Below are 24,320 nucleotides of genomic sequence, written 5' to 3' on the forward strand. Positions count from 1 at the left end.
CTTTTCCAGCCCTCATGATTCCATGAACTAAAGCCTCTCTAGTTTTGCACCAGCAGTCCCTGTGGCTCTGCCCAGCATTCCCAGTGCAGTGCAGGGTAATTCCCTTCCCCAGGGCATGGAGAAGATGCCTGGCCACACTTGCAGGGGGAGTCCCTGGGTGCTGTGTGTGACCTGAGCTTGTGACACGTTGGAATGAGCAGCTCCTCAGGGACACCTCAGTGTCCCTGGAATCCCTTGGCAGGGGACAGAGCCATTCCCAGAGTCCTCGTGGTGCCTTGGCTTCTGCTCCTGCTGTGGTGTGAAATGTCCTTTCCACCTGGCACCCCTGCATTCCCTGCTGGTGTTGTGCCCTCCGTGTGTGATGGGAAATGAGTGTCCCAAATGCCACATTGGAGTCTGAGTGGCCACCAGCCCTGTCTGGGGCACAGCCCCGGTTGTTTGTGCCTCCTCTGTGGCACTGGGGCCACCAGCAGGTCCCAGGGAGCACAGCCAGATGGCCTGGGCAGAGACAGAGCCCTGCCAGCTCTCTGGGATCAGAGTAAACACTGGGCCGATAAAAGGCTCGTTTCTAATTGAAACCAAAAAGCAAAAATGCACTCTGAGAACACAACTGATTTTATATATAAAATATAATTGGGTTTACACCAGGAGGAGCTTTCCAAGGGCAGGATTTCAGTGGATGCTGCTGGTGCTTGGCCCAGGCTGTGGGCTCTGCCCTGGCTCAGCTGCTGGTTTATTTAGGAAAATAAAACCTGCACATTTGGGACTCCATGTCCTGCACAAATGCTGCATTTCTCTTTTATTTTTAATCCACTTCTTATTTCCAAAATAGAAATATAATTCTCTTTGATCTTAGGTCCAGGATGCAGCTCAGTCCAAAGAATTATTCCCATGGTAACAAGCCACACTTTACCAAGGGGTATTTTCCACCCACAAATATTTTTGGATGGAATTTCAGTATCTCTGACTGTGATGGTCAAATTCCCAGTTTTGTTATGAGTTTCACTCCAAGGAGGTTCCAAGTGGGACTGTCCTCTGTTTTTCATGGTTCCTTCGAGGCAGCTGTCAAGGGAAAACACTCTGCTTTTATTTATCCCCATCCTCAAAAAAACTCCAACCCTTTATGCAAAAATCTAACTTGCAAAGTAAGGAGGAAAAATAAATAATTATAGAAATCCCTTACAAGTCCAAAATTGGGTTTTTGTGAGCTGTAAATATTCTGAGCAACACTCAAAACTCACTTGTGCTAAATATTTCCCAAGAGGATGTTTCTGTGTTACTGCTGTGATTATTGTGCTGGTATTCACAGAGAGTTTCTTCTGTCCCTTTGTAAATATGTTCAAAAGGAACAATTCTTCTTAATGCCATGTCTTGAAAGAGTTTTTAAGGATTTGAATGGAAGCTGGCTGTGGATGCTCAGTGCTTTGCCAGGGCTTGAAGATCCACGTACATTCCATACCATGATGCCATCAGGAATCCCAGTGATGATTTTGAAACACATTAAATAGCAAAATATCAGTTTATTCTGCAGGAAGCATGACAGCAAACGCACACTGATGCTGACACCAGCTGTCATTGGAAAGCAAATATTCTGGGGGTTGTTTATTCACAGGCAGCAGCGATGACAGCAGCCGATAGGAAAATCAATAGCTGGATTTTCCATCAGCCACTGCCTCTTGCCAAACCCAGTGATACTGCCTCAAATTAGCATCTGTTTGCACACTTCTCTGCTAATTAGTGCTGTCAGCGTCTGAACAAAAGGGAAAGTTGATTGTGAGGGTGGGCAGCCCTGGCACAGGGTGCCCAGAGCAGCTGGGGCTGCCCCTGCATCCCTGGCAGTGCCCAAGGCCAGGCTGGACACTGGGGCTGGAGCACCTGGGACAGGGGAAGGTGTCCCTGCCATGGCAGGGGTGGCACTGGCTGGGCTTTGAGGTCCTTTCCAACCCAAACATTCCATGATTCTGTGACTGTGTGTTAGGAGCAGGTGGGATAAAGAGCAAATCCAGCAGTGAGCTCTGGTGGTGGCAGGGTTGGGGCCCATCCCTGTGTCCTCCCCACCCTGCTGCTCCCTTGGGTACCCAGGTGATCCTCAGCATCATCCTCACTGACGGTCTTGAAATCTTATCTCTTGGTTTATTTCTCATCCTATTTTCCCAGGTACCATCAGTCCAGTTCCTCTTCCTCCCCTCTGAATGATGCCTTTCTTTCATTGCTTTAAATGTGATGCTTAAAATGATCTGATCCAACACTACATTGCCATTTTTAAAGTCCAGTCCCCACCAAGGGGACTTCTGTCTCCCTCAAGGAGACAAGCAGAGAGGGACCTACAAGGACTGTGTTCAGCACAGGCAGTGGCAAACTGCAGCCTCCTGACCCCACCTGCTAATCCTGCTGTGGGCAGGTCTTGCACAGGCTGGAATTTCTCTTCCAACTTGAGTTGAAAACTGATTTTTAACCTCTGATATAACGTGGTGGTCAGACCTGGAAAGGTCCTAGTGAATACCAGAGGTGCCTGGGCATTTCCTTCAATGAATCTTCCTGGTTTTCCTTTAATACACACAATTAGGGCTGTATCCCAAAACCTGCTGGCATCCATCTGCTCCCATCCAGTGCAAGATTTCCTTCTCCCTTCCTCCTTGTGTTAGAAGTGCATTTTTCTCTTTTCTTTCAGCCATTTAATCCCTCCAAACCCTATTTGAAGCAAACCAGGCAGTGATTTACTGCCCGGGGGGTCAGGCAGAAAGAGGGACTGTGCAAAGGCAAGGAGGAATTGCCATTATTTGTGCAAAAGAAGCGTCTCTTGAAGTTAATTGAGGTGTAGATGAACTCGGCTGCACTCATTAGTGTCAGTGAAACTGAATATGCAATTTGCTAATTGCAGTGAGGGCACACAACTCTCAGATCCAGACTACTTGCGGTATTTTTAGCTGTTCCTTTAGTCATCAGCTTCCACTTTTGTCTGTTCCAGGCACCGGTGGGAAAACACAGCAGCCCTTTTCTCCAGCAGGGTCACGCTGTTCTGAGGAGGTTTTTCTTCACTTCTTGATTTTTTCTCCACATAAATGGAGAACACAGCGTTTTTGAGCTCTTGCAGCTATTCTGGTGAATATTTCCTCCCATCCCAAAACTGAGATGTTTCTCTCTCTAAGTGGCAGCTTTTGAAGGATTACTGCCGAGGTGGCGAGGTCTGAGTTGAAACGAGAAACCATCACTCATGATAGGCAGCTGAATATTTTCCCTGATGAATTCTCTTGTGTCTGGACTGCAAAATGGGCAGACTGGTTGGTCTTTGAGGTCCCTTTCTGCCCAAACCATCCTGACTGGGCTGAAGCTTTTCCTTGTTGTACTATGGTTCATCCACAAATTATTCCTGGTTTAAGGAATTTTGCTGGTTTTGTCCAGGTAAAACTTTTCAGAATGGCTTGAGGTTGGGAGGCCCAGACTGATACAACAGAAATGAGGGCAGCAAATATCAGCCCCAGCTGAGCCTGGGCTGGAATGGAGCAGGAAAAGAAAGGAAAGCCATTCCTGTTGGTTTGCCAGGAGCTGCAGCAATAATTGAGTGTATTCAGCCGTAGACCTGCAAGGTTTGCAGCTGCTGGGCGAATTTGGGATGGCAAGGGGAATGCCATGCTCAGGAATGGCCCAGGTGTGGTGGAATGGTACAAACAAGGGCTGCAGGAAGCAGAACCTTTCATTTTTATTTGCTCTCGCTCTGTGGGGTCAGGAAGAAACCTTGGCATTGTAAATCAGGGAATATTGACCTTTCAGGTGGTTTATTGATGATGATAACCTTGTACAGCATTTGTCTCCTTCAGAAAGGCAGCTGTGATATCCATGTGATGCTCATGGATGTAGGCACTCAAACCCAGTCTGTGCCCGATTGAAACACAAAAATCAGACTATTTCTTCATTATTTATTATTATTTAATAATATGATGTTATGAAATGTTAGTATAATAATTCTGGTGATATAATTTAAAAATATTTATTTAACATATGTAGTTATTTAATATTTATTGCTACAAAGTAACCAAGCTTCACTGGCTGCTGCAGCAGCACTTGAGCATATGTTTGCTGTCAGCTTGGCTTGCAGAGGAAAACCTTCATGTTCCAAACCAACCAACTCCTGTGGGCTCTGTGTATCCAGGAGGGGCTGTAGCAGCCCCGAGAGCTTTGTCTGCAGGCAGAATTCCTGTTTCCCTGCTTCTCCTTCAGGATTTTTTCAATACCATTTGTTACACCCCCTGATTATCAGCTTATATAGTAAATTTCTAATTTATGACTGGATTATTTGGATTACTGCTGTGCTACCTGGCTGATGTTTAATGATGTCTCTGAGGTGCAGGAGTCAGGAGCAAAGGGGGGGTAATGCCGGAGCCCAGCCAGGCGTCTGCTCATCGTGCTGACAGTGCTGATGTGCAGGATAACCTAAAAACACACTTTTAACCAGCTTCAGCTGAATTGACGTGACCTCTTTTCTTCTCACTGTGATCAGTACAAGGCGAGGAGGCAGCTTGCTTTGGTGATTTCTGTTTTCAGGCTGCCGGGCCCCCTCAGGGTTGTGTTTGCAGGGCACCATGGTGAGGAGGCCTCTGTCGTGCTGGGGCAGGGGGATGCTGCAAACCACTTCATTAGGGGTTTATAATTGGCTTTCAACAATCATTAAGTGGGAAAAGACCTCCAAAACCACCAAATCCAGCTTTCAGCTGAATCCCACCGTGCCAACTCAACCATCCAAGTGCCACCTCCAGTGGTTCCTTGGACACCTCCAGGGATGGGGACTCCAAACCTGCCTGGGCAGCTCCTTCCAGGGTTCATCATTTTCCGTGGAGAAATCCAGGGTTCAACAACTCTTTCCATGGGGAAATTCTTGCTGGTGCCCACCCTGTCTCTCCCTGTCCCCACCCTGGCCCAGCCTGAGGCTGTTCCCTCTGCTCCTGTCCCTGTTCCCTGGGAGCAGAGCCACAAGGTCCCCCCTGAGCCTCCTTTGCTCCAGGCTCAGCCCCTTCCCAGCTCCTAAGGAATTCTCCAACCCCTTCCTGATGCCTTCTGAAAGCTGACCTAGAACAGAGACCAGACAGAGTTACAGAATAAAGTAGGGATTTATTAAAAGGCCTCAGCTGATCCACCTTGGGCAGCACAACCCAAAATGGTCCCAAAATGCACGAGCGCTGCCGGGGTCTCTCCCTGGGCTCAGCTCTGCTCCATGTGCACATTGCAGTTCAGTGGCCAATCCCACTGCAGCCCCTGCAGTCCCATCCTGCTTGTTTTTCTCTCTGCAGCCCACAGGGTTTGTGCTCCTGGGCTGAGATTGGGATCATTTGTCCTTGGTGCCCAGCTGGAGCAGGAATTGTTTTGTCCCCCTGCTCTGTGCAGAGCTCACCATCCCCTCATGTAAAGCCCAGACCCACACACTAAACAGCACAGAATGTGGAAAATAGAAAAGCTAAACCTGAGGCGTCATTCCCAGCTCCATTCCCTTCCCTGGGTGTGCTCCAGCCCCTCAAGGTCCATTTTTTTTGGTGACCCAAAGCTGCCCCCAGGACTGGAGGTGTCTCTACAGTGCCCAGCACTGCCCTGACCCTCAGGACTTCCCTGGGGTCCTGATTTCTCATTTTTATGAAAGAAAGAGAACAAAACCAAACCCATGGCTTGTTGTCCTCATGGTACCAGTTCTCTCTATTTCTTTATTAGAGATCTCTGAAATTGGTTTTGGTCTTCCTTTAATCAGGACGTTTTTAAACTATCTAAGGGAATTCAAACCCATGTAAATAAAAATGAGGAGTTTGATAATTGCAAAAGCAGCGTGCTAGTGACTCACAGCTTAGTTTGCATAGAATTACCATTTCTTTTCCTCCAGAGCTGAGAAACTGAACTGTGTAAGGAAATACCATCTGATGCTGCATATGGCATTTTAATAACACCTATTTCACATGGCTTCTGCTTAGCCAAGCCCAGCAGTGTGAAATGGAGAGCTGGGGAGTTGTATTAGAATTTCTAGTGGAAAGTCAAGTTTGCTTGGTAAGCTAGATCATGATTTTGATTTATTTGATTTGTTTTATTGTAGTTCTATTTATTTTAAGAGGGGTGAGTTATTGTGGTTATTCAAACCCACATCCAAACCTTTTTAGGTATTAAAGACCCTTAAAGCTCCAATGAAACTTTCCAAAGTATCAAAGCACCAGAATTCAAATCTAAGAGAATTGTCCGTGGCCAGGTTGGACACTGGGGCTTGGAGCACCCTGGGATGGTGGAATCATCCCTGCCCATGGCATCAAGAGCTCTAAGATCCCTCCCAACCCAACGCATTCCATGATTTTTACCATTCCACAACTGCATTTATACTTTATTTGAGGACTTGATGTGTTGTTTCCCACCTGTGCTGTCTAGAAGTAACTATGAACTAGCTCTGAATGGTAGATATTGTGAATTTATCTGTGGGAAAAGTACTTTTCTCACAGACACTTTGGACTTTGAGGGAACTTCCTGAAATATTTTTAGCCCTCGACATGATTTGGGAAGTTCTGCTTTCGCTGTAGAGTCTAAAAAGAGTTTCCAAGATTTTCTGTGAGTTCAGGAAGATAAGGAACAATCATGACTCAGGAAAACACATGAACATTTTTCTTGAGTGTAACCTTAGCATTGGGCTTTTTACAGGAACTGTATTTAAATTACATACATTTAGTTAAACCTGCCTTTCATAAGGTGAAGAAGTTGGACTTGGCAACAAAGCCCTGACCTCTACCCCTTTCCTCCCATGATTAACTTTTGAAACCTGTGGTGGTTTTCCTCTGTTTATTTATCCATGGCAAAAACCTGACAGAGGGATCAATCAGCTCCCTAGGCCTTTCCTTCCTGACAAAGTGGAGAATTTGGATGGGGTTTTTTTGCATGAATCTGTAGATAAAATGAGTATTGAATTTCATAATTTTGATCATTCAAAGCTCTTCTTTTAAAATTTGCTAGATGGCAGTGGTGGAGTTTCCATCCCAGGAGGGATTCAAAAGATGTGTGGAGGTGGCACGTGGGGACATGGGGCACTGGTGGCCTTGGCAGTGCTGGGATTGAATTTGGTGATCTTGGAGGGCTTTTCCAACCTAAGCAATGCTCAGAACAGGGATTTTTGGATGTTCCACAGTGACCTGGAGGCTCACGGGGACCTTGTGGCTCTGCACAGCTCCTGCCAGGAGGGGACAGCCGGGGGGTCGGGCTGTGCTCCAGGGAACAGGGACAGGAGCAGAGGGAACGGCCTCAGGCTGGGCCAGGGCAGCTCAGGGTGGATTTTGGGAACAAATATCTGGAAAGGTTTGTCCAGCCCTGGCACAGCTGGCCAGGGCAGTTTGGAGTCCTCGTCCCTGGTGGAATTTGAAATCTGTCTGGATGTGGCACTTGGGGACACGGGGCAGGGTGAGGTTGGGTTTGATGATCTCAGAGGGTTTTTCCAGCCTTTATGATTCCATGATTCCATGAACTAAAGCCTCTCTAGTTTTGCACCAGCAGTCCCTGTGGCTCTGCCCAGCATTCCCAGTGCAGTGCAGGGTAATTCCCTTCCCCAGGGCATGGAGAAGATGCCTGGCCACACTTCCAGGGGGAGTCCCTGGGTGCTGTGTGTGACCTGAGCTTGTGGCATGTTGGAATGAGCAGCTCCTCAGGGACGCTTTCCAGTATGAACAGGCTTTGAATTGACATTTTCCCCCAAGTTAACATCAAACCAGACCATTCCCAGCTGATCCTCAGCATTTGTGGGAATTCTCTGTGAGTTTGCAGGGGAGTTCCCAGAATCTGGGATTATCACATTAGTGATGCCCCTATAAAACACATGTCTCAATCAGCCCTAAAGAAGACTTAAAGATCATTTTAATGCTTTTTGGCTTCAATTTCTGAGGGCTTTGCTGGGTTTGCATGGAGAATTCCAATAAATATGTATTGGCTGTATTAGCTGCATTAAACACAGGCATGGGAAGGGATTGTAATCCTTGGGTTTACAAGAAGGGAAAAGTATTACAGGCTTAGCTCTTCCATTGCCAGGGGCTCCACTCTTTTCTTAAAGTTGATGTAAATGTGGAATGTAGGAAATCACTATTATTTTTTTGCTATTTTTTCAGGCATTTCAGCAGATCCATTCAAATATTCTGCCCTGCTGCAGAATTTTATATTTTATGTTTTTATTTTATTTTCTGTTTTATAGATTGCCCTGAAGTTCAATTAAAATAATATAATGAAGCAATTTCAATGTGGTTGCATTGAAATAATTTGAGTGGAGGATATTTACCCTGTGTGGGCTGCAGAGCTGCTCTGTAATGCAAATGGATAGGAAATATTGGTTTTTCCTGTTCCAAATGACCACATGGGTTCACTTTCCTTGGAAAGCAACAGATTTCCCTGAATCAAAGTTTTTGTCGTCGTTTCAAATGGAATCTCTTTCTTTTCCCCATCTTTCATTGGTGCCTTGCTTCTCTTGTTAGTATTCTGCTTTATTACCAAATAAAAATGGGCTTACTTTCAGCTAAACAATATACTTCATGTTGATTAAAAGGAATTAAAGATTACAGCAGTAGAAAGACAGCTAAAAACCCTGGGAATGTCTCAGAAATGAGTGTCGAGGCATCACGACAGTGTGCTTTGACAGTTATTTACATGGAAAATTTGCTGTTTTCTAAGTAGTTTTCCTTTTGAGGAAGAATTGAGCACAAAGTTCTACTTTCAGATCCATTCGTGTGTTTTAGGAGTGACACGGGAACCTTCTCCTTTTCCAGGGGTTGTTTTGATGCCTTTTCACGGTTTTGTTTTGATGTTGGGTCAAAACATTGGTGCTCTGGATGGAATCTTGGAATCCCAGGCTGGTTTGGGTTGGAAGGGACCTTAAACCCCATCCCATTCCACCCCTGCCATGGCAGGGACACCTCCCGCTGTCCCAGGGCACTGCCAGGGATCCAGGGGCAGCCCCAGCTGCTCTGGGCACCCTGTGCCAGGGCCTGCCCACCCTCACAGGGAAGAATTTTTTGGGATTAATTTTGTTGCTTTGAACCACTAATCCCTGCCTTCTGAGGCGATGCGTTGGAATTACTGAAGTGATAATTTTTTGCTTGGAATAATCTATTTAGCTGCTCAAATGCCAAGAGAGCTAAATTAAGCTGAAAATTAGTCATTTATCTCCCCAAAACTGTTGGAACCAAGTGCCATGGATTCACTTTTAGGAGAGGGATCGAAGCTTCACTCGAGCAGGTCAGTGTGTGCATCTCATTGTTATTCAGCTGTGGGAGCCAACGGGATATAAATATCCAGGAAGGAAAACAGAAGGTCAAGTGTAAACCTCTCACATCAAAGGAGGCCATTCAGCATCTCCCAACCTTCACTCTGCTGCTCTCTGAAGAGAAAAACATTTCTTTTTTTCCTTTCATAATGCAAATAAACCAACCTAAACCCAAAATCTGTCAGTTTAGTGGGGCTAGGAATAGTAAAGGGTGGGAGTTGGGAAATGTGTGGATGGAGTGTCAGGGATGCAGGGCTGGTGCAGCCCAGGGGCAGGAGCAGTGACTGACACTGAATCCTTGTGCCTCGTTTTCCTGGGAAGTGTTTTTGAGCTGTCCTCTGCTGCAGCTGGAAATGTGAGCCAGAATGTGCTGTGTTTAAATGTGTTTTTTTCCCCCTGCAGATAATATTTCCAAGGAAACTCAAAATGTTGTGACACTCGGCGAATTAGAACTGCAGCGGAAAGAGTTTATTTTCTAAATATAGTGCTGGCATTTCATTTATCATTCTCTCCTCTTCTTTGGGGCAAGAAAAGCTCCCTCTCATCGAATTTCTGAGCTGCTGAATCTGGCTACGGAGTGTGTGGGCAGCAGTGGAAGTCATTTGGAGGTTGTACATAAGTTTTCCAAGCTGTTCTCCTACTCTGCTCAAATCCTGTGGGATCCTGAGCCTGGCCAGTGGAGCAGGGCCCCAGCAGCAAACTGGGAGGATGCTGGTAAATCTGGTAGACCTGCAGGAATCTGGATGATCCCCATGGGAATGTGCTAAATCCTGCTTTTGGGAGGAATCCTGCCTGCAGGGATGTCCCTTCACATTGAAATCTGCTCTAGGACCTGGCTTGGGAAAGCACAACTTGACTTTATGGAGATTTGGCTTTAGCCCTGTGTCCTACTTTAAACCTCAAACCTCTTTTTTTTTTTAGCAGGAGCTCTTGCAGAAATGATTTGGCATTTCAAATTTGGCTGTGTGTATGCAGATATTCCTGGTGGCTCTTCCTGGCTTTCTTGTCCATAGATTGATGCATTTCAGACAATTTGCATCCTTTGGCATAATTTTATGCTTTAGGGAGATGTAACCTCATAGGATAAACATAGAATGGTTAAAAGTAAGAAGTGAAAAATGAACATTTTGGAAAGAGGCCTAAAATAGATGAAACTTCTCTGATTATGCAGAGAATATGAACCTGCAAAAGGTTGTACAGTTATCTCGTGGTTCTGTGGGAGTATTTCCACAGCTGTGAGGTCTCTGGTGCCACATCAGGTCTCCCAAACACAACATTTATGGCACCAAGGTGGTTTTGAGCAGCAGTGAGTAATGTGGATTGTGGTGATCAGCCTGGAGAGGAGAAGGTTCTGTGGAGCCCTCCCAGCACCTGCCAGGAGCTGAAGGGAGCACCAGGAATCAGGGAGAGACTTTGCATCAGGGATTGTAGTGATGGGACAAGGAGTAATGGGCTCAAGGTGGAAGAGGGGAAATTTAGGTGAGATAATGGGCAGGCCCTGGCACAGGGTGCCCAGAGCAGCTGGGGCTGCCCCTGGATCCCTGGCAGTGCCCAAGGCCAGGCTGGACACTGGGGCTGGAGCACCTGGGACAGGGGAAGGTGTCTCTGCCATGGCTGGGGTGGAACCAGGAATCCTTAACACCCTCCAGCCCCAACCATCTTATGATTCTATTTCCCTTCATGTTTTCAAATCTCAAAGCTGACCAGAAAACCTGTTTCAATATTGAAGGTTGCTGTTTGTATTTCTGTGTGAGTGAAGAAGGAAAAACCCTGCTGCAGTTCTTCAGCAGAGCCACCAGAACCAAATCAATCCTGCCCTTGGCTGCCTGATCTGATGATCCACATTCTCCAAAGATGCAGCAGCTCCACCTCAGAGAGATTCCTGGCTTTGGAGTCAGTGGCACAGATTTTGGGGAAGGAGTGGAAGTCATTGACCTAAATATGTGTTTATCTGAGAACTACTCCTTTAAAGGAGGGGTTTAATCTTAATCTTCGTCCTCTGAATCAGCAGCAGGTTTGGAGATCTCCAAGGTTGCAGGACCCAATTAATTAGCAGGGATTTTTGTGCTTTATTCTGTGTTTATGGCACAGTTGTAGCTTCTCACTGGTTTGATTGTTTATATATTTTAATGGGAATTAGTGTGAAGGTATGGAGCAGATCTGATGTTGGACTGATACTATATCAGTCCAACAGATCATATAATTTTCATTAGTTTTGCCTTAATATTTTGGTGGGTTTTTGGCTGTAACAATTGAAATTTCCTTAACACTCAAGAGCACCACATACAGAAACATTTTTCATTACTCATGCCACTCTGTCAATAATTTCTCCACACTGTGAACAGAGACTTCTTGTTTTCTGCCGTTCTCACGTTGGTAAGTGGCATCTCTAATGCACTAAAGTGGCTGCAAAGGTCCTCTCTGGGGTGTATTTTAGTTTTTTTCCACTTGAACTCCCTTGCAGCTGCCTGCCAGCCTCTCTCTGCACTGCTCCTGTTACCTGCCCATCCCCAGAGACCCCTGAGGCTGCTGCTTGTGCTTTGGACAAGAAATGATGATTGGTGTGTGTGCAAATCCTTGCTTCTTCTGCACAGTCACAGCAGCCGAAAACTGGGATATCAGCTGGGGACTCCATCCTTGCTGCTCCTTCCCTGAGCTCTTTGTCACACAGGGTGTTGTTAGTAAAGAATTTATGAGGGTAAAAATCAAATTCAAGGACAGTTTTGTCAAATTTTACTCTCTGTGAACAAAGGATAAAAAGTAAATTAAAGAACAATTTCATCAAATTTTACTCTCTGTGAAGAATATTCCAGATATCAAGGATGGTCAGAGGTTTATTTTGGAGGCACAAGAACTCTTTTTTCAGAGAGAGAACTGAGTGGAAAGGAGCAGAGGACTGGGCAAGGCAGAAAGTCTGCCTGTCACAAGGCATCCTGTCATCCTGCAGAGGTGTGGAGGACAGGGGTATTTTTGGGGACAGAAGTTTTGTGCTGTCAAGTCAAGGAGAAAAGGAAAAAAAAAATCACATTTTAAAGGGAAGTTTTCTGTGAACTTGCTGAAGAAACCATGAGCTTGCTGTGCTCACACAGGAGGCCCAACCCTAATTTTTGCTTCTCTAATAACTCTAGCTGCCAATACAGCTTGTGTTGTACTACTCAGCTTTGTTCTAATTAATTACTAATTGTTCAGTTCCTGCAGATCAGAGCCTGAGGCTGTTGTCATTGACAGCTGGGATGCTCAGGTGCTGATTACTGGGTTTTCAGATAGGAAAAAACCCAAAGTTTCATCGTGTCCCAGTAATGAAATTTATGTTTATATTATATAGGAATTAGGGAAGAATTCCATGTGTGTTTCTTGGTGCTTCAACCTTTATCTGCCTGAAATGTGCAGCATTGGGGCAATTTAATTATTGGAGGCAAATGATCTCTCTGAGTTTGTCTCACAGCTGAGAATGGAAATATTTTTCCAAGTAACAGAGTTTAATTTTCAGTGTGAGATGGGCAAGGACATCATTACACACTTGGAATCTCTGCTATAAATAATGGAATAGTTTGGGTGGGAAGGAACCTTAAAGTCTTCTATTCCCACCCCCTGCCATGGGAAGGGACATCTTCCTCTATCCCAGGCTGCTCCAAGCCCCATCCAGCCTGGCCTGGGACACTTTTTCCTCAAAATATATTTGAAAAAACCCATTAAAATCCTGTAATTTGGTATTTATTGATCAGATGGGTCTTGCTTGAGAACAATAGCACAAAATCATTGATCTTCCAACTTTTTTAATTCCTAAGAAAATAAGTTTGGGTTATTATTTCTAAAATAACTTGAAAACAGATGGCACCTTAGCTCTGCTCAGGGCCTCTGTGTGACGTGTGGCTCTGGTCGTGTTCCATCACTTTGATCCTGCTTTCTGTGACAACAGGGTGATGGAAATGCCACCCCCTTGGAAATTCCCTTTTTCCCCAGCCTAGTCTTTGAGAAGGATGGCTGTGCCTCTGCTGAGAGTGGATGTGCAACACCAGATTCCTCAGCAGGGGCTCGAGGTGGAAGTTGAAGGATTTTTTCAGCCGCTGTTGTTGGAGAGCCCTACGAGCTGTTGCTCCAGAAACTCTTGGAATCAGAAAAATAATGGGATATCTGTCATATCTCTGTATCAAATATAATCATGTAATGCCCTTTTAATAGGGAAAAGTGGCAGTTCTGCAGTATTTTAGAAGCTTGAGAGGCTTCTGGAAGCTTCTGGTGGATATTACAACAGTTCCATTACCCAGCCAGCGGAATGCTGTGCTTGGTGGTGAATGAAACAAAAAATATCGAACTGGAAGCCTTCAGTTTTGTTCTGAGCCATTTCCTGTACTAGAATAATGAAAAAGCATGAAACTGGAAGGATTATTTGTGAGAAAATTGCTGCCTTGCAAGGCCAGAGGCTTAGAGAGCACAGCCCTGGAGTGACGGAGATGAGGTTTGCACGGGGCAGCCTGGGAGGGGAAAGGGCAGACCTGGAGAGGAGGTGGGAATTAACACCAAGAAACTCAGTGGGGCAAGAGGAACCACTGGAGAGTAATTTTTTTCCGGGTTTTGTTTGTTTTTAAAATCTCATGGGTTTTGCCTCATTTCTCAAACTTTCATTCTGTGTTTTGGACATATTGGCACTGTAATTTATTGGATTTCTGTCTGGATTTGTTATGTGGTCCCAAACAAAGAAGAAGGGAGATGGTTAATGGCTTGTTGGGGGTGTGTGTGTTCTTTTATTGGGGAGTTTCATCTGTTTGCTTTTGGGTTTTTTTATCTCCCACATTAATTCTTCCTGTTTGATCAGGGCATCTTCAGGCTGAGGCGTAATCCAGGGATGTGCACACAGAGTGGGGCAGGGGACACAGCATGAGAGATGCTCAGATTTTGGATTTCACCTCAGAGAATAATCTTAGGATTATTTGGGTTGGAAAGAGCTTTAAATGCCATCCAGTGCCACCCCTCCTATGGCAGGGACACCTTCCACTGTCCCAGGCTGCTCCAACCTGGCCTTGGGCACTGCCAGGGATGGAGCTGCCACAGCTGCTCTGGGAATTCTGTGCCAGGGCATGCTCACCCTCACAATTCCTTCCCAAAATCCCATCCCTCCCCACCCTCTGGCAGTGGGAAATCATTCCCCCAAGTGCAAACCTGATTTGGCTTTGGTGGGAACTGTGGGAAGAGCCCCCACTTCCAGCTGGGATCTGAAGGGGTGACAAATCAATTTTTTCAGACTCACCGGGAGCCTTTGCTCTGTGAATGTCATTGCTTCAAGGAACGGACGTGAATCTGTCACTTCCCAGGGCTGTAAAAGTGAGATGTTGCTGATGATGGATGGGAGGTGAGGTGGGCACAGGGGAAGGACATCTCTGGTGGGGGAGCTGTCAGTGCTTTGTGCAGCTCCGTGTCTGTTATCAGGGCAGCCATCAGGGATCGTTATCTTTTTGGGGAGATTTTAGCCCAGCTCTGTCTTTGGTGTCAGAATCATTTATCTGAAATGGTCTTCAGCTGTCGTGTGATTTGCAGGTGATACCGAGCAACATTTTTAAATTTTCAGCTCCTTTTTTAAGCTTAATTTTACCAGAAGTGGCACCAACTTGAGAAATGCTTTATTGATTTTTCTGAGTTGAATATAAAACTATATTTAAAGCTTATTGTTTATATCATGCAGCTGATGCCAAAGAGTGAATGGAGTGCAGGTGTTTTAAATGGAGATCCCAACATTTAAGTTGGAGAATATGGCCACCATAATGAATTTTGAATGGAATACAGGTGATCTTAATGGGGATTCCCAACATTTAAGTTGGAGCATGTGGCCACCATACATAATTTTGAATGAAATACAGGTGTTCTAAGTGGAGATTCCAACATTTAAGTCGTGTCTTCCAGGCCTGCCCCTCACTTCTTCATTTTCCAGCTGGTTTCTGGCTGCCTGGTTTCTGAACCCCCCACATCTCAGGGAGGGTTCATCTCCAAAATGATGACAGTAATTTGGTTTTTCTCTTTCAATATATTTCCACTTCTCCAAATCCAGGGCAAGCCAGAAGTTTGAGAATTCTTCAGACTTCAAAAGATGCTCCAAAAACTCAGCTCAGGCTGACACTGTTTTATTGGGTTTTCTTGAATTTTCTCAGCCCAAGAGTGGTCTGAGCCAAAATGATGGAAAATTTAATGCAGTCCCCTAGAGGTGTGGTGAATGCCCTCAAAATCTAAATTACAGGAGAGGGTGGCAGTTCTTGCTGCATTTATTCTCCCCCAACTGCTGCAGAAACATCATTACTGAAGTAATTTTTCTCTCCAGTGACTTTTCCAGCATGTGTCAGCATTTTCCTCTTGGGCTTTTGTTGTTGATGCTGTTCCTCTTTTATGATAGGAATTCTTTTCCACACTTGAGCAAAGCAAAATCTCCCCCACTGTTGGGAAACCCTAACCCCGTGTTACGCATGAAAATTTGCAGATGGTTTATTCAGGGGGGATTTGATTTTCTCACTGCAGACCGGGGGCTCCTGTTCATGCTTTCAGCACTGTTTGTGAAGCTGGGGTGGGGGAAATTCCAGGGATGCAGGCACTCAGCATTCCTGCAGTTTCTGTGCAGGAAATGCAGTGCCTGCATCCCTAGGATTTGATGCAGACTCCCAGAGCTGCCTGCACAACCACGCCACAGCCTTGGCTTTTACTTTTCTAATAACTCCCAGGCTTACTGGTTTAATTTTAATAGTAAATGCAGTTTCTATTTATGTCCTGAGACTCCAGGCTGTAAAGAACTTGACTATCCCTAGAAATCCGCATGGGTAATGATCTTTTTTGGAGATAAATGCCTTATTAACATGCCTGGGACTTAATAATGGATGAGCAAATCAGATGCATTTCGTGTCCCAGAGCCAGATTTAGAATTAAAGCTGGTGCTGTTGATGCCATAAGTTTAGTTCTGGGGAGTAAATATATATCTGCTAACTTTGGGAATGTCAGAGGAAAAGAGGAACAGCAAGCACTGGTGGCAGATGCTAAATCTGTACCACGGGCCAGGTTGTTCCTTCAGTTCCTGGTGCTGCAGGAGCAGGGAGCTGCTGTCTGTGCCCAGAGCAGCCATTCCAAATAAATAATTGGAATATCAACCTTTTGATGAATGCTCAGCCAGAGACGCATGGAAAAACAGATGTTCCCCTGAATCCCTGCTCACACTTGCAGACGCTGCTGTTGGGATCCAGCCCCAGGCAGGGAACAGGTGTTCCCTGGAATTATCTGGGGCATCAGTTCAACATCTGGCAGCATTTGCTTCATTAGCTGTGTAATTGTTTTGTACTCGTTTAATTTCCCTGCTGGTCAGTGGGAAGGGCTTGGAAAAGCCAGGTTGGCACCAGGAGCTCGTGGCTGTGGTGTCAGGAACCTTTTTGCTGTGACTGCTGCTGCTCTCAGGGGACTTGGGGAAGGATAAATGTTCTGGGGTAGCTTTTGTTAGCTGGAGTTTTAGTGTTGCTTTGTGAAAAATTGGAGAGAGTTGTACATGTATAGAAATACACAGAAATAAAGAGACACTCCTAAGTGGAAGCTGCAGGGGAAAAGGCTACAAAGGCTATGGATTTTTCCCTGGTGTAAACTGCAGCATGTGCTGGTTTGAAGCTGATGCTTCCTGAGACCTGAGTGAGCAGGGTCCTGTGCTCACCTCACGAGATCAGTGGCTGAGTCTGAACATCAAGAACTGTTGTTTGGCTTGAAAAATAATCCCCAAAGTGCCTTTTATCGTGTTTGGAAGGATTCTGGTTCATGGTTTTGTCAGTGTGTGGATGGAGCTGGCTCAGCAGGAGGGAGCTGCGTCCAAACTCCTCCAGAGAGGGGGACTTTCCTGGGATGCTTTGGGGGAATGTTTGGTGACAGTCACTCCTGCCTGGCTGCCAGCTCGGGATGTGGATGGGCCACGTCATGACAAGAGCTGAGAAAAAGATTGAGCAGGGCTGTGGAAAATACTGTGAGCCTAAAGAAAGGGAGAACTTGGGGTGGAGGCCTTAAGGAGTAAGGTCTGTAAGGTGCTTCTTCAGCTGGAAGAGGAGATCCTGTCTGTCTGTCTGTGTGTCTGACATCAATAAGATGTCATCAGACCCACAAGGAGGCAGTGCAAGGACAGTCCCTGGAAGCAGAGGTGTGACACTGCAGACCCCAGGGAGGGTCGTGCCCTGTTGTCACTGCTGCTGCTCTGCTGTCCCCTGCCCATCCCTGTTTTGGCACCAAGTTTTGCTGGCTCAGCCATGGGTTGGGCCGTGCCTGTGAGTTTGATCATTAAACTGGTTCAGATTTCAGGGAAAAGTGAATTTTCCTTGTTCTACCCCCTCGTTTGCAGGGTGATGTGTGTCTCCCTGTTGGTGTAGGAGACAAAAGGAATGAGAATGTGCAAAGGCTGTGCCAGCAAACCCTTTGTGCTCCAGAGCTGCTGATCCCTGAGTGCTGGGAGCAGCAGGAGCCACAGAAACCTGGAACAGTTTGGCTTGGAAGGGAGCTTTAAAGGCCACCTAATCCAGCCCCCTGATGAGCAGGGACATGGAATCACAGAATCATTTAAATTGGGAAGAGCTTTGCGATCATCAAAATGATAATCCTGCTCCAAACCTGTCCAAGCCTGCCTTGGGCAGTTACAGCCTCTCTGGGCAACCTCTGCCAGCGCCTCAGCATCTTATCATCAAAAGCTTTTTCCTTTCAGTCTTGGCAGCTCCATGGCCAGGGAACTGCTGGAGGGGAGTCTCAGCCGCTGCAGAGGTGAGGAGAGGGATTAGAAACCTGGAAACAGTGGTGCCATCACCACTTCTCCAGTTACACAGCTAAAAGTCTGCATTGCTGTGCTTGGGAAGGAGCTGAAGGCTTTAAAACAAGAACTTTTGCAACTCAAGGCACACTTGAGACCTGTTAACTCCTTGAAGGACACAGGGAGGAGGAGAGGGGCATGGCTGGGTTCCCTGAAGCAGCAGATCTGAGCAGCTCTGTGCTGGGGCTGGAATTCCTGACCCATCCCACCAGCGAGCTGCCCAGCCAAGGAAAACCTTTGCTGTTAACTTCCATGTTGTCAGTCTCCATTTCCATCTTCAGTACTGGAAAGATCCTTCTGTCTTTAAATTTGGCCAATGGATTTGACTCTGAAAGATGTGCCAGATGCTGCTGAACTTGCTGTCCAGGTGTCAGCCCTGAGGGTGTCCCTGGGCTGGCTCCTGCCTGGAGGGGCTGTGGGGTTCAGCCCTGAGGGTGTCCCTGGGCTGACTCCTGCCTGGAGGGGCTGTGGGGTTCAGCCCTGAGGGTGTCCCTGGGCTGGCTCCTGCCTGGAGGGGCTGTGGGGTTCAGCCCTGAGGGTGTCCCTGGGCTGGCTCCTGCCTGGAGGGGCTCTGGGGTTCTGCCTCTGCAGGGCCCTGGTGTGGAGGAGCTCTTTAAGTGTGCATGGGGAGCTGCTGCCTCTGCATGTGTGCAGTGACTGCTGCTGGCACCAGCTCCCCGTGCACACTGAAATCCTTCATTCAACCCAAGCACTCCTTTCACTGCTTGGATTTAGATTTTGGCAGGGCAGAGCTGTGCTAGACTTTGGGTACACCTGTGAGGGTTCCAGCCTGCTGTGCTGAAAATCTTTATGCCACAGCACTGCTGCCTCCTTCCTTCCTTCCTGTGTTGCACCTCTCGATGTGTTGGAGTGATTTCTCACACATGCAGTTGTGTGTTCTCCTTTTCTGACTCTACAGAGTCGGGCAAGGCACACTTCTGCTTTTCCTTTTTCCCTTCCTCCCCCTCTCTCCTCCAGAATGAAACTGCAGCTGAAACACAAGTGTTCAGGCTGGCCATGATGCAGCATAAAACTCTTCTGTGAGTATTTCCCCTTGGCTGTGATTAGTTTTTGTGTTCAAGGAGCAATTTTAAACATTCATCCAGAGCCATTACAAGGGAGCATCTGTGTGAGGACATATTTTGTGCAGCTGAGGAGCAGAAGGGCCGCTGGGACAGAACCAAAGGCAACTTCTCAAGTTAATTGTAAGATTTTATTGGTGTTTCACTCCACTGCTCAAGGGTTTCTCATGTGAATCAATGGCAGACTGCCTAATTTATGTGTGAGCCCTGCTTGAAAAGCAGCCCAGATTGATTTGCTGACAGCGCATGGGAAAAGGTGACCCTAATTTGTGACTTCAGCAGGCCTGTTGGGACAGGGCGTGCTGGAAACTTTGGAAAATGAACTGCAAGTTTTTGCTTTGGCTTGAAAGGTTCACCATCCCTGTTCAGTAAAATGCCATTAATTTGGGCTATAGTAGCTCTTTAGTATTACAAAATATATTAATGAGATGTTAAAACCAGTCAAAGTGTTTTTTATCTGAAATGTTTGTTGCTCTAAGATTTTTTAAGCAAATTCTGGAGCTTTGTTGCTGGCCAATGTTGAATTATTTCATTAGTGCCCTGATTAGTCTGATGAGTCTCTTTTCCTTCTCCGTGTTTGTGTTGATAGCCTCAGTCCTTTGCTGAGCTTGCAGGAGAAACAGTAAATAATTCAAAGCAGAGCCTTGCTGCAGAGACCTTTCTTAACTAAAATGAGACCATGAAGGATGGACTGTGAATGCACAGCAAGAGACACAATTGGATGTGGAACAGGAGTGTGAAATGGCCGTGGCACAGACCTGGCAGTGCTTAGAAAATAATCCAGTGGTTTTTTCCTTCACTTTCCACACAAAATCCCTGCGTGCCTTCACCTTAGCTCAGTCTCTCACCGCTGGATCCTCCCTGAACTGGGGCTGGGTGAGGCACGTGGGGACGGTGACAGCGGCGGGGCCGAGGAGGTGACAGCCGTGGTTGGGTGTCACAGCCATTTCCTTTGGCTTGGGGACGGTGACAGTGGCCAGAGGCTGGGGTTTCCTGCTGACTCAGCGCTGACATCCTGCTGTGCCACCGCTGTCCCTGTCACCCCTTTCAAGCTGCAGCTCATTATCTCGATTTAATTTTGTCTGTGCTGAGCCTCTGTCTCGAATCTTTCAAGTGTCTTTGAGGCTTTTGCCTCTGATCTAGAATTCCCAGTGATTGGAGATTGCCAGAGCGAGCCGGGGTGAGCAGCGAGAGCCCGGGCAATTCCTAAACCTCCTGTGCCCAAAACCAGCCCAGGCCTTTTCTCCCACACTCCTTTTGAATGGATTGGCTCCTCTTTGTGGGCTCCAAAGCTGGGCTTAGTCAGATGTTCCTCAAAGCTGCTGGGGAAGGGGGGCCAGGGCGGGCTGGCTCCTCGCTCATGAGAAGCTTTTCTATATATAAAACTGTGTGGCTGGCTGCTGATAGCGCTAATGAAACCCTCTGTTAACTCCTTCACCCACCAGCAGCAGGTACAGCAGGTGCCACTGGCTCTCCCCAAGTCGTTTTGCTAATTGAGGGCAAGTTCTTAATTGCAGGCACTCAGCCCTGCATTGCAGAACCACTGCTGCCACAACCCCGACTGTCAGCGATGAGGAAATGGTGAAACAGCCTGAAAAAAAGGGAATAAGTCCAAGCCCAACTGCAGGGGAGAAGTAAAAAAAACCCCACAAACTGAAAAGAGTCAGTTCTTCCTGCAAAAATTTCATACAACAGAGATTCACCTCAGGGGATTGATTGCACGAACCTGCGGAAATATGGGGATTTAAATACTGCAGGCAGCTAATTCAGCTCTTCCTGCAGCTGAAGGAACGTTCTTTAGCTGCAGGAATACTTCTGGAGGAGGCTTTGTTTTGCATGGGAGCAGCTGGCTGAGAATGGCACCTGTGTGTGGAGTCACCTGCTGGCAGCTGGCGTGTGACACCGAGCGTGGATGGGGGCCAAGGTGAGGTTAGGGGGTGGGATGCTGGAAGGGGACCTGGTGGAGGGATGGTGGCTCTGGGATTTGCTGTCCTGCTTCTCAGTTTGTGGCTGCTCTGCTCTGGCTGAAGCTGTTGTGCAGTGGGATTTGGTGTGAGCTGCTCATCCCAATCTCCAGCTCTCCAACAGGCACGGGCTGCCCTCTGCCCCCTCACACATCATCTGCTGCCCCTCACAACCTCCCAAAGGCAGGGATGGCTCCAGCCTCCTCCCAGATCAGAACTTCAGCCCAGTTGGAAAACACCCAACTCCATCTGAAAGCCACTTTGTCCTTCCCTTGTCACAGCCCAGGTCCCATCCCTGCAGCCTCATCACCACACGGCTCTGGCAGCTTTGGCTGCCCATTCCCTGCTCCCTGCAGGAGCCTTTCCGTCACCCTCTGCTGCTGAGGAGAGCAAATCCAGCAGTTTTCCATCAGAGCTGGCATTTCAGAGCAAGGCTGTCACTGCAGTGAGGAGCTGTCCCCTCAGAGCTGCTGGGGCACAGCTGGGCACTGCAGTAAAGGCACAAGCAAACTCTCCCCAGCACTGAAAAGAGAAGAACCAGCTTCTCGTGAATTTTGTGGTTCCTGAAAAGACTTCTGGGTGTGTGGAGCTGGGGTTGTGCTGCTGTGCAGCTGCACCTTCAGAGGTGGCCAAGTGTGGTGGGGTCTGTGTCCCCGAGGGAACGTTCCTGCTGCTGAGAACACCGAAGGTGGGTGAGGGAACAGATGGAAAACTGCTGGATTTGCTCTGCTCAGCAGCAAAGGTGATGGAAAGGCTCCTGCAGGGAGCAGGGAATGGGCAACCACATCTGCCAGTGCCGTGTGGTGACGTGGCTGCAGGGTTGGGACCTGGGCTGTGACAAGGGAAGGACAAAGTGGCTTTCAGATGGAGTTGGGTTTCCAGCTGTTTTCCAACTGGGCTGGCCTCTGAAGCTCTGTGCTTCTCATCCCTGCCTTTGGGAGGGTGTGAGGGGCAGGAGATGATGTGTGAGGGGGCAGAGGGCAGCCCGTGCCAGGGATGCTGGAGAGCTGGAGATTGGGATGAGCAGCTCACACCAGATCACCAGGAATGGGACAGGTCCAGCCTGTGGTGAGGGATTGGCCTTGGGGACTTGTCAAGGACCTTTTCCAAATGGGCATTTTACAGCTCTGTTGGTTTTATTTAGAATTAATCCTCTTGCACTTGTGTAAGCACCTAAATAAAACATGACTCATTTAATTAATTACACTGAAATCATGGGACTGTACAACTTCACTTCAGGTAGGAGTTATTTTATCTCCTCTAATGATTAAAGCATCAGTTCATGACACAAATTAAACTTTAAAAAATATATGGTAAGGGGACTCTAACCTACTATTTTGTGTTTGGGGTTGTTTTTTGGGGTTTTTTATAACTAAAAGGAGCTACTGGAAATTTGTTGAGATTTTTGGGAATATTTAAACCATTTTCTGTACATCAGGTAGGAAATAGTGAAACAGTGTCCTCACTGTGTTGACTTTGGAATCATGTGGTGAATGTATGACCACTTCAGAAATGCACCTGCTGAGTTTTGCAGGAGATTTCCTGCAAAAGCTGGTCAGGAAAGTGCAAAAAAATTGGCAAAAGAATAGTTCAAAAAGTGTTTGAGGGTAAATGTGCATCTGTGAGAAGAATGCATTAGTCATCCTGACCTCTTTTATTGCAGCATGAAAACAGCTTTGAATTTGAAAACACTTCTCATCTCTCTCTCTCTCTGAAGTAGTTCCTTCCATTTTTTTGTGTGCACTTTTCCTAACGTGGTCACCCTGTGCTGGACACTGGGGAGGCCAGCCTGGAATTCTGGGGGCACTTTGGACCCCTTGTGACATTGAGCACATCCAGGGAAGGGAGCAGAGCCCCAGGAGGGGCTGAGGGAGCTGGGAAGAGGCTCAGCCTGGAGCCAAGGAGGCTCAGGGGGCCCTTGTGGCTCTGCACAGCTCCTGCCAGGAGGGGACAGCCGGGGGGTCGGGCTGTGCTCCAGGGAACAGGGACAGGAGCAGAGGGAACGGCCTCAGGCTGGGCCAGGGTGGATTTTGGGAAAATTCCTCCATGGAAAGGTTTGTCCAGGCCTGGCACAGCTGCCCAGGGCAGTGCTGGAGTCCCCATCCCTGGAGGGATTTAAAATCCATGTGGATGTGGCACTTGGGGACACAGAGCAGTGGTGGCCTTGGCAGTGCTGGGGAACAGCTGGACTGTGTCTCAGAGAGCTTTTCCAACCTAAAAACTTCCTTGATTCTGTGATGGAGTTTTTTGATCTGACAGCTGCCTATTCCAAGCTGACCTGGGTAGTTTTAGATACGACAGCCCTTGCATTGCTTTATTCAAAGCTGCTCGGGCATGGAAAAGAAATCTCTCCTTTTTTTCCCCCTTCATTTCTAGATCTGTGGGGCTGCAGATAAGCCAGCTGTGCAACACATGAGCAGGCAATGTATATTTTTTCCCAAATTAAGGCTGCAGAGTTCATTATGCTCCTGGTTTTAATTCACTTTATGTCACAGAATATCAACACAACTGCTTTGAGTAATCCTGGTGAGCAAAGGAACTAAGAGAAAAGGGATTCCTGGCACACTCAGTGCTGCTGCCTCCTGGTGACCGTGGAGTAATTGGGGTTGGAGGGGACCTTTGAAGCTCCAGCCCATCCACTCCTGGGTGCATTTGTAGAAATCCCATTGATTGAAAAATTCCCCCAGCGCTTTTCAAGTGGCAAAGTCACTCTGTAAGGGTGGCGTGTCACCACCAGTGTCAGCTAATCCTGGCTGCAGCAGCCCCGTTAATGCAGTGCTTAATCTGCTGGTGACAACCTGTGATTTATATTCCCGGGAGATCCCAGCCTTGCTAATTGAAATGGATTGGAACTCGTGTTCTCCATGATGGGCTGGGTGTGGAGACTCAGGAAAGACACACTGAAATAGCTGAACTGGGTAGAATTTAAGAATTAGTGTTACAAAAGTGGTAATTTTTGTCTGCATTCAGGTATTTCTCTTTAAATACCGCTTTTTGGAACAAATAATGGATTTGCCACATCTGCTGACCTCCTCTTCTATGGAAATCAAAGCAAATATAATAATTTGTCCACCTGAATTAGACACAAAGTGACTAAATGAGCAAGACAGTCTATCAAGCTTGATTATTCCAAATGGAAATTGATTTTACTCAGTTAATTGGGTGCTTTGCCTCACTCGGTCTCTTACGTGTAAATGATTATTCTGATTTGTAAT

At 47.0% G+C, this 24,320-nt stretch overlaps 1 protein-coding gene across 9 annotated transcripts in view; it reads left to right on the plus strand.

Moving 5' to 3' along the window:
- PTPRE (protein tyrosine phosphatase receptor type E) overlaps positions 1 to 24,320 on the plus strand; it is an 89,891-nt gene that overhangs the window by 26,900 nt on the left and 38,671 nt on the right. The window contains exon 2 of one of the 9 annotated variants that reach the window (XM_064431587.1): positions 20,943 to 21,065. The exons of 6 other annotated variants lie outside the window; for them this stretch is intronic. In XM_064431587.1, the coding sequence (XP_064287657.1) occupies positions 20,998 to 21,065 (68 nt within the window). In that variant the 5' untranslated portion in view covers positions 20,943 to 20,997. Of the gene's footprint in view, positions 1 to 13,695; positions 13,716 to 15,158; positions 15,252 to 20,942; positions 21,066 to 24,320 lie in introns of those variants that run through there. 2 more of the 9 variants (XM_064431585.1, XM_064431595.1) reach the window with 2 other exon arrangements.

This window comes from Passer domesticus, chromosome 8 (genome assembly GCF_036417665.1).
Source record: "Passer domesticus isolate bPasDom1 chromosome 8, bPasDom1.hap1, whole genome shotgun sequence".
NCBI lineage: Eukaryota > Metazoa > Chordata > Aves > Passeriformes > Passeridae > Passer > Passer domesticus.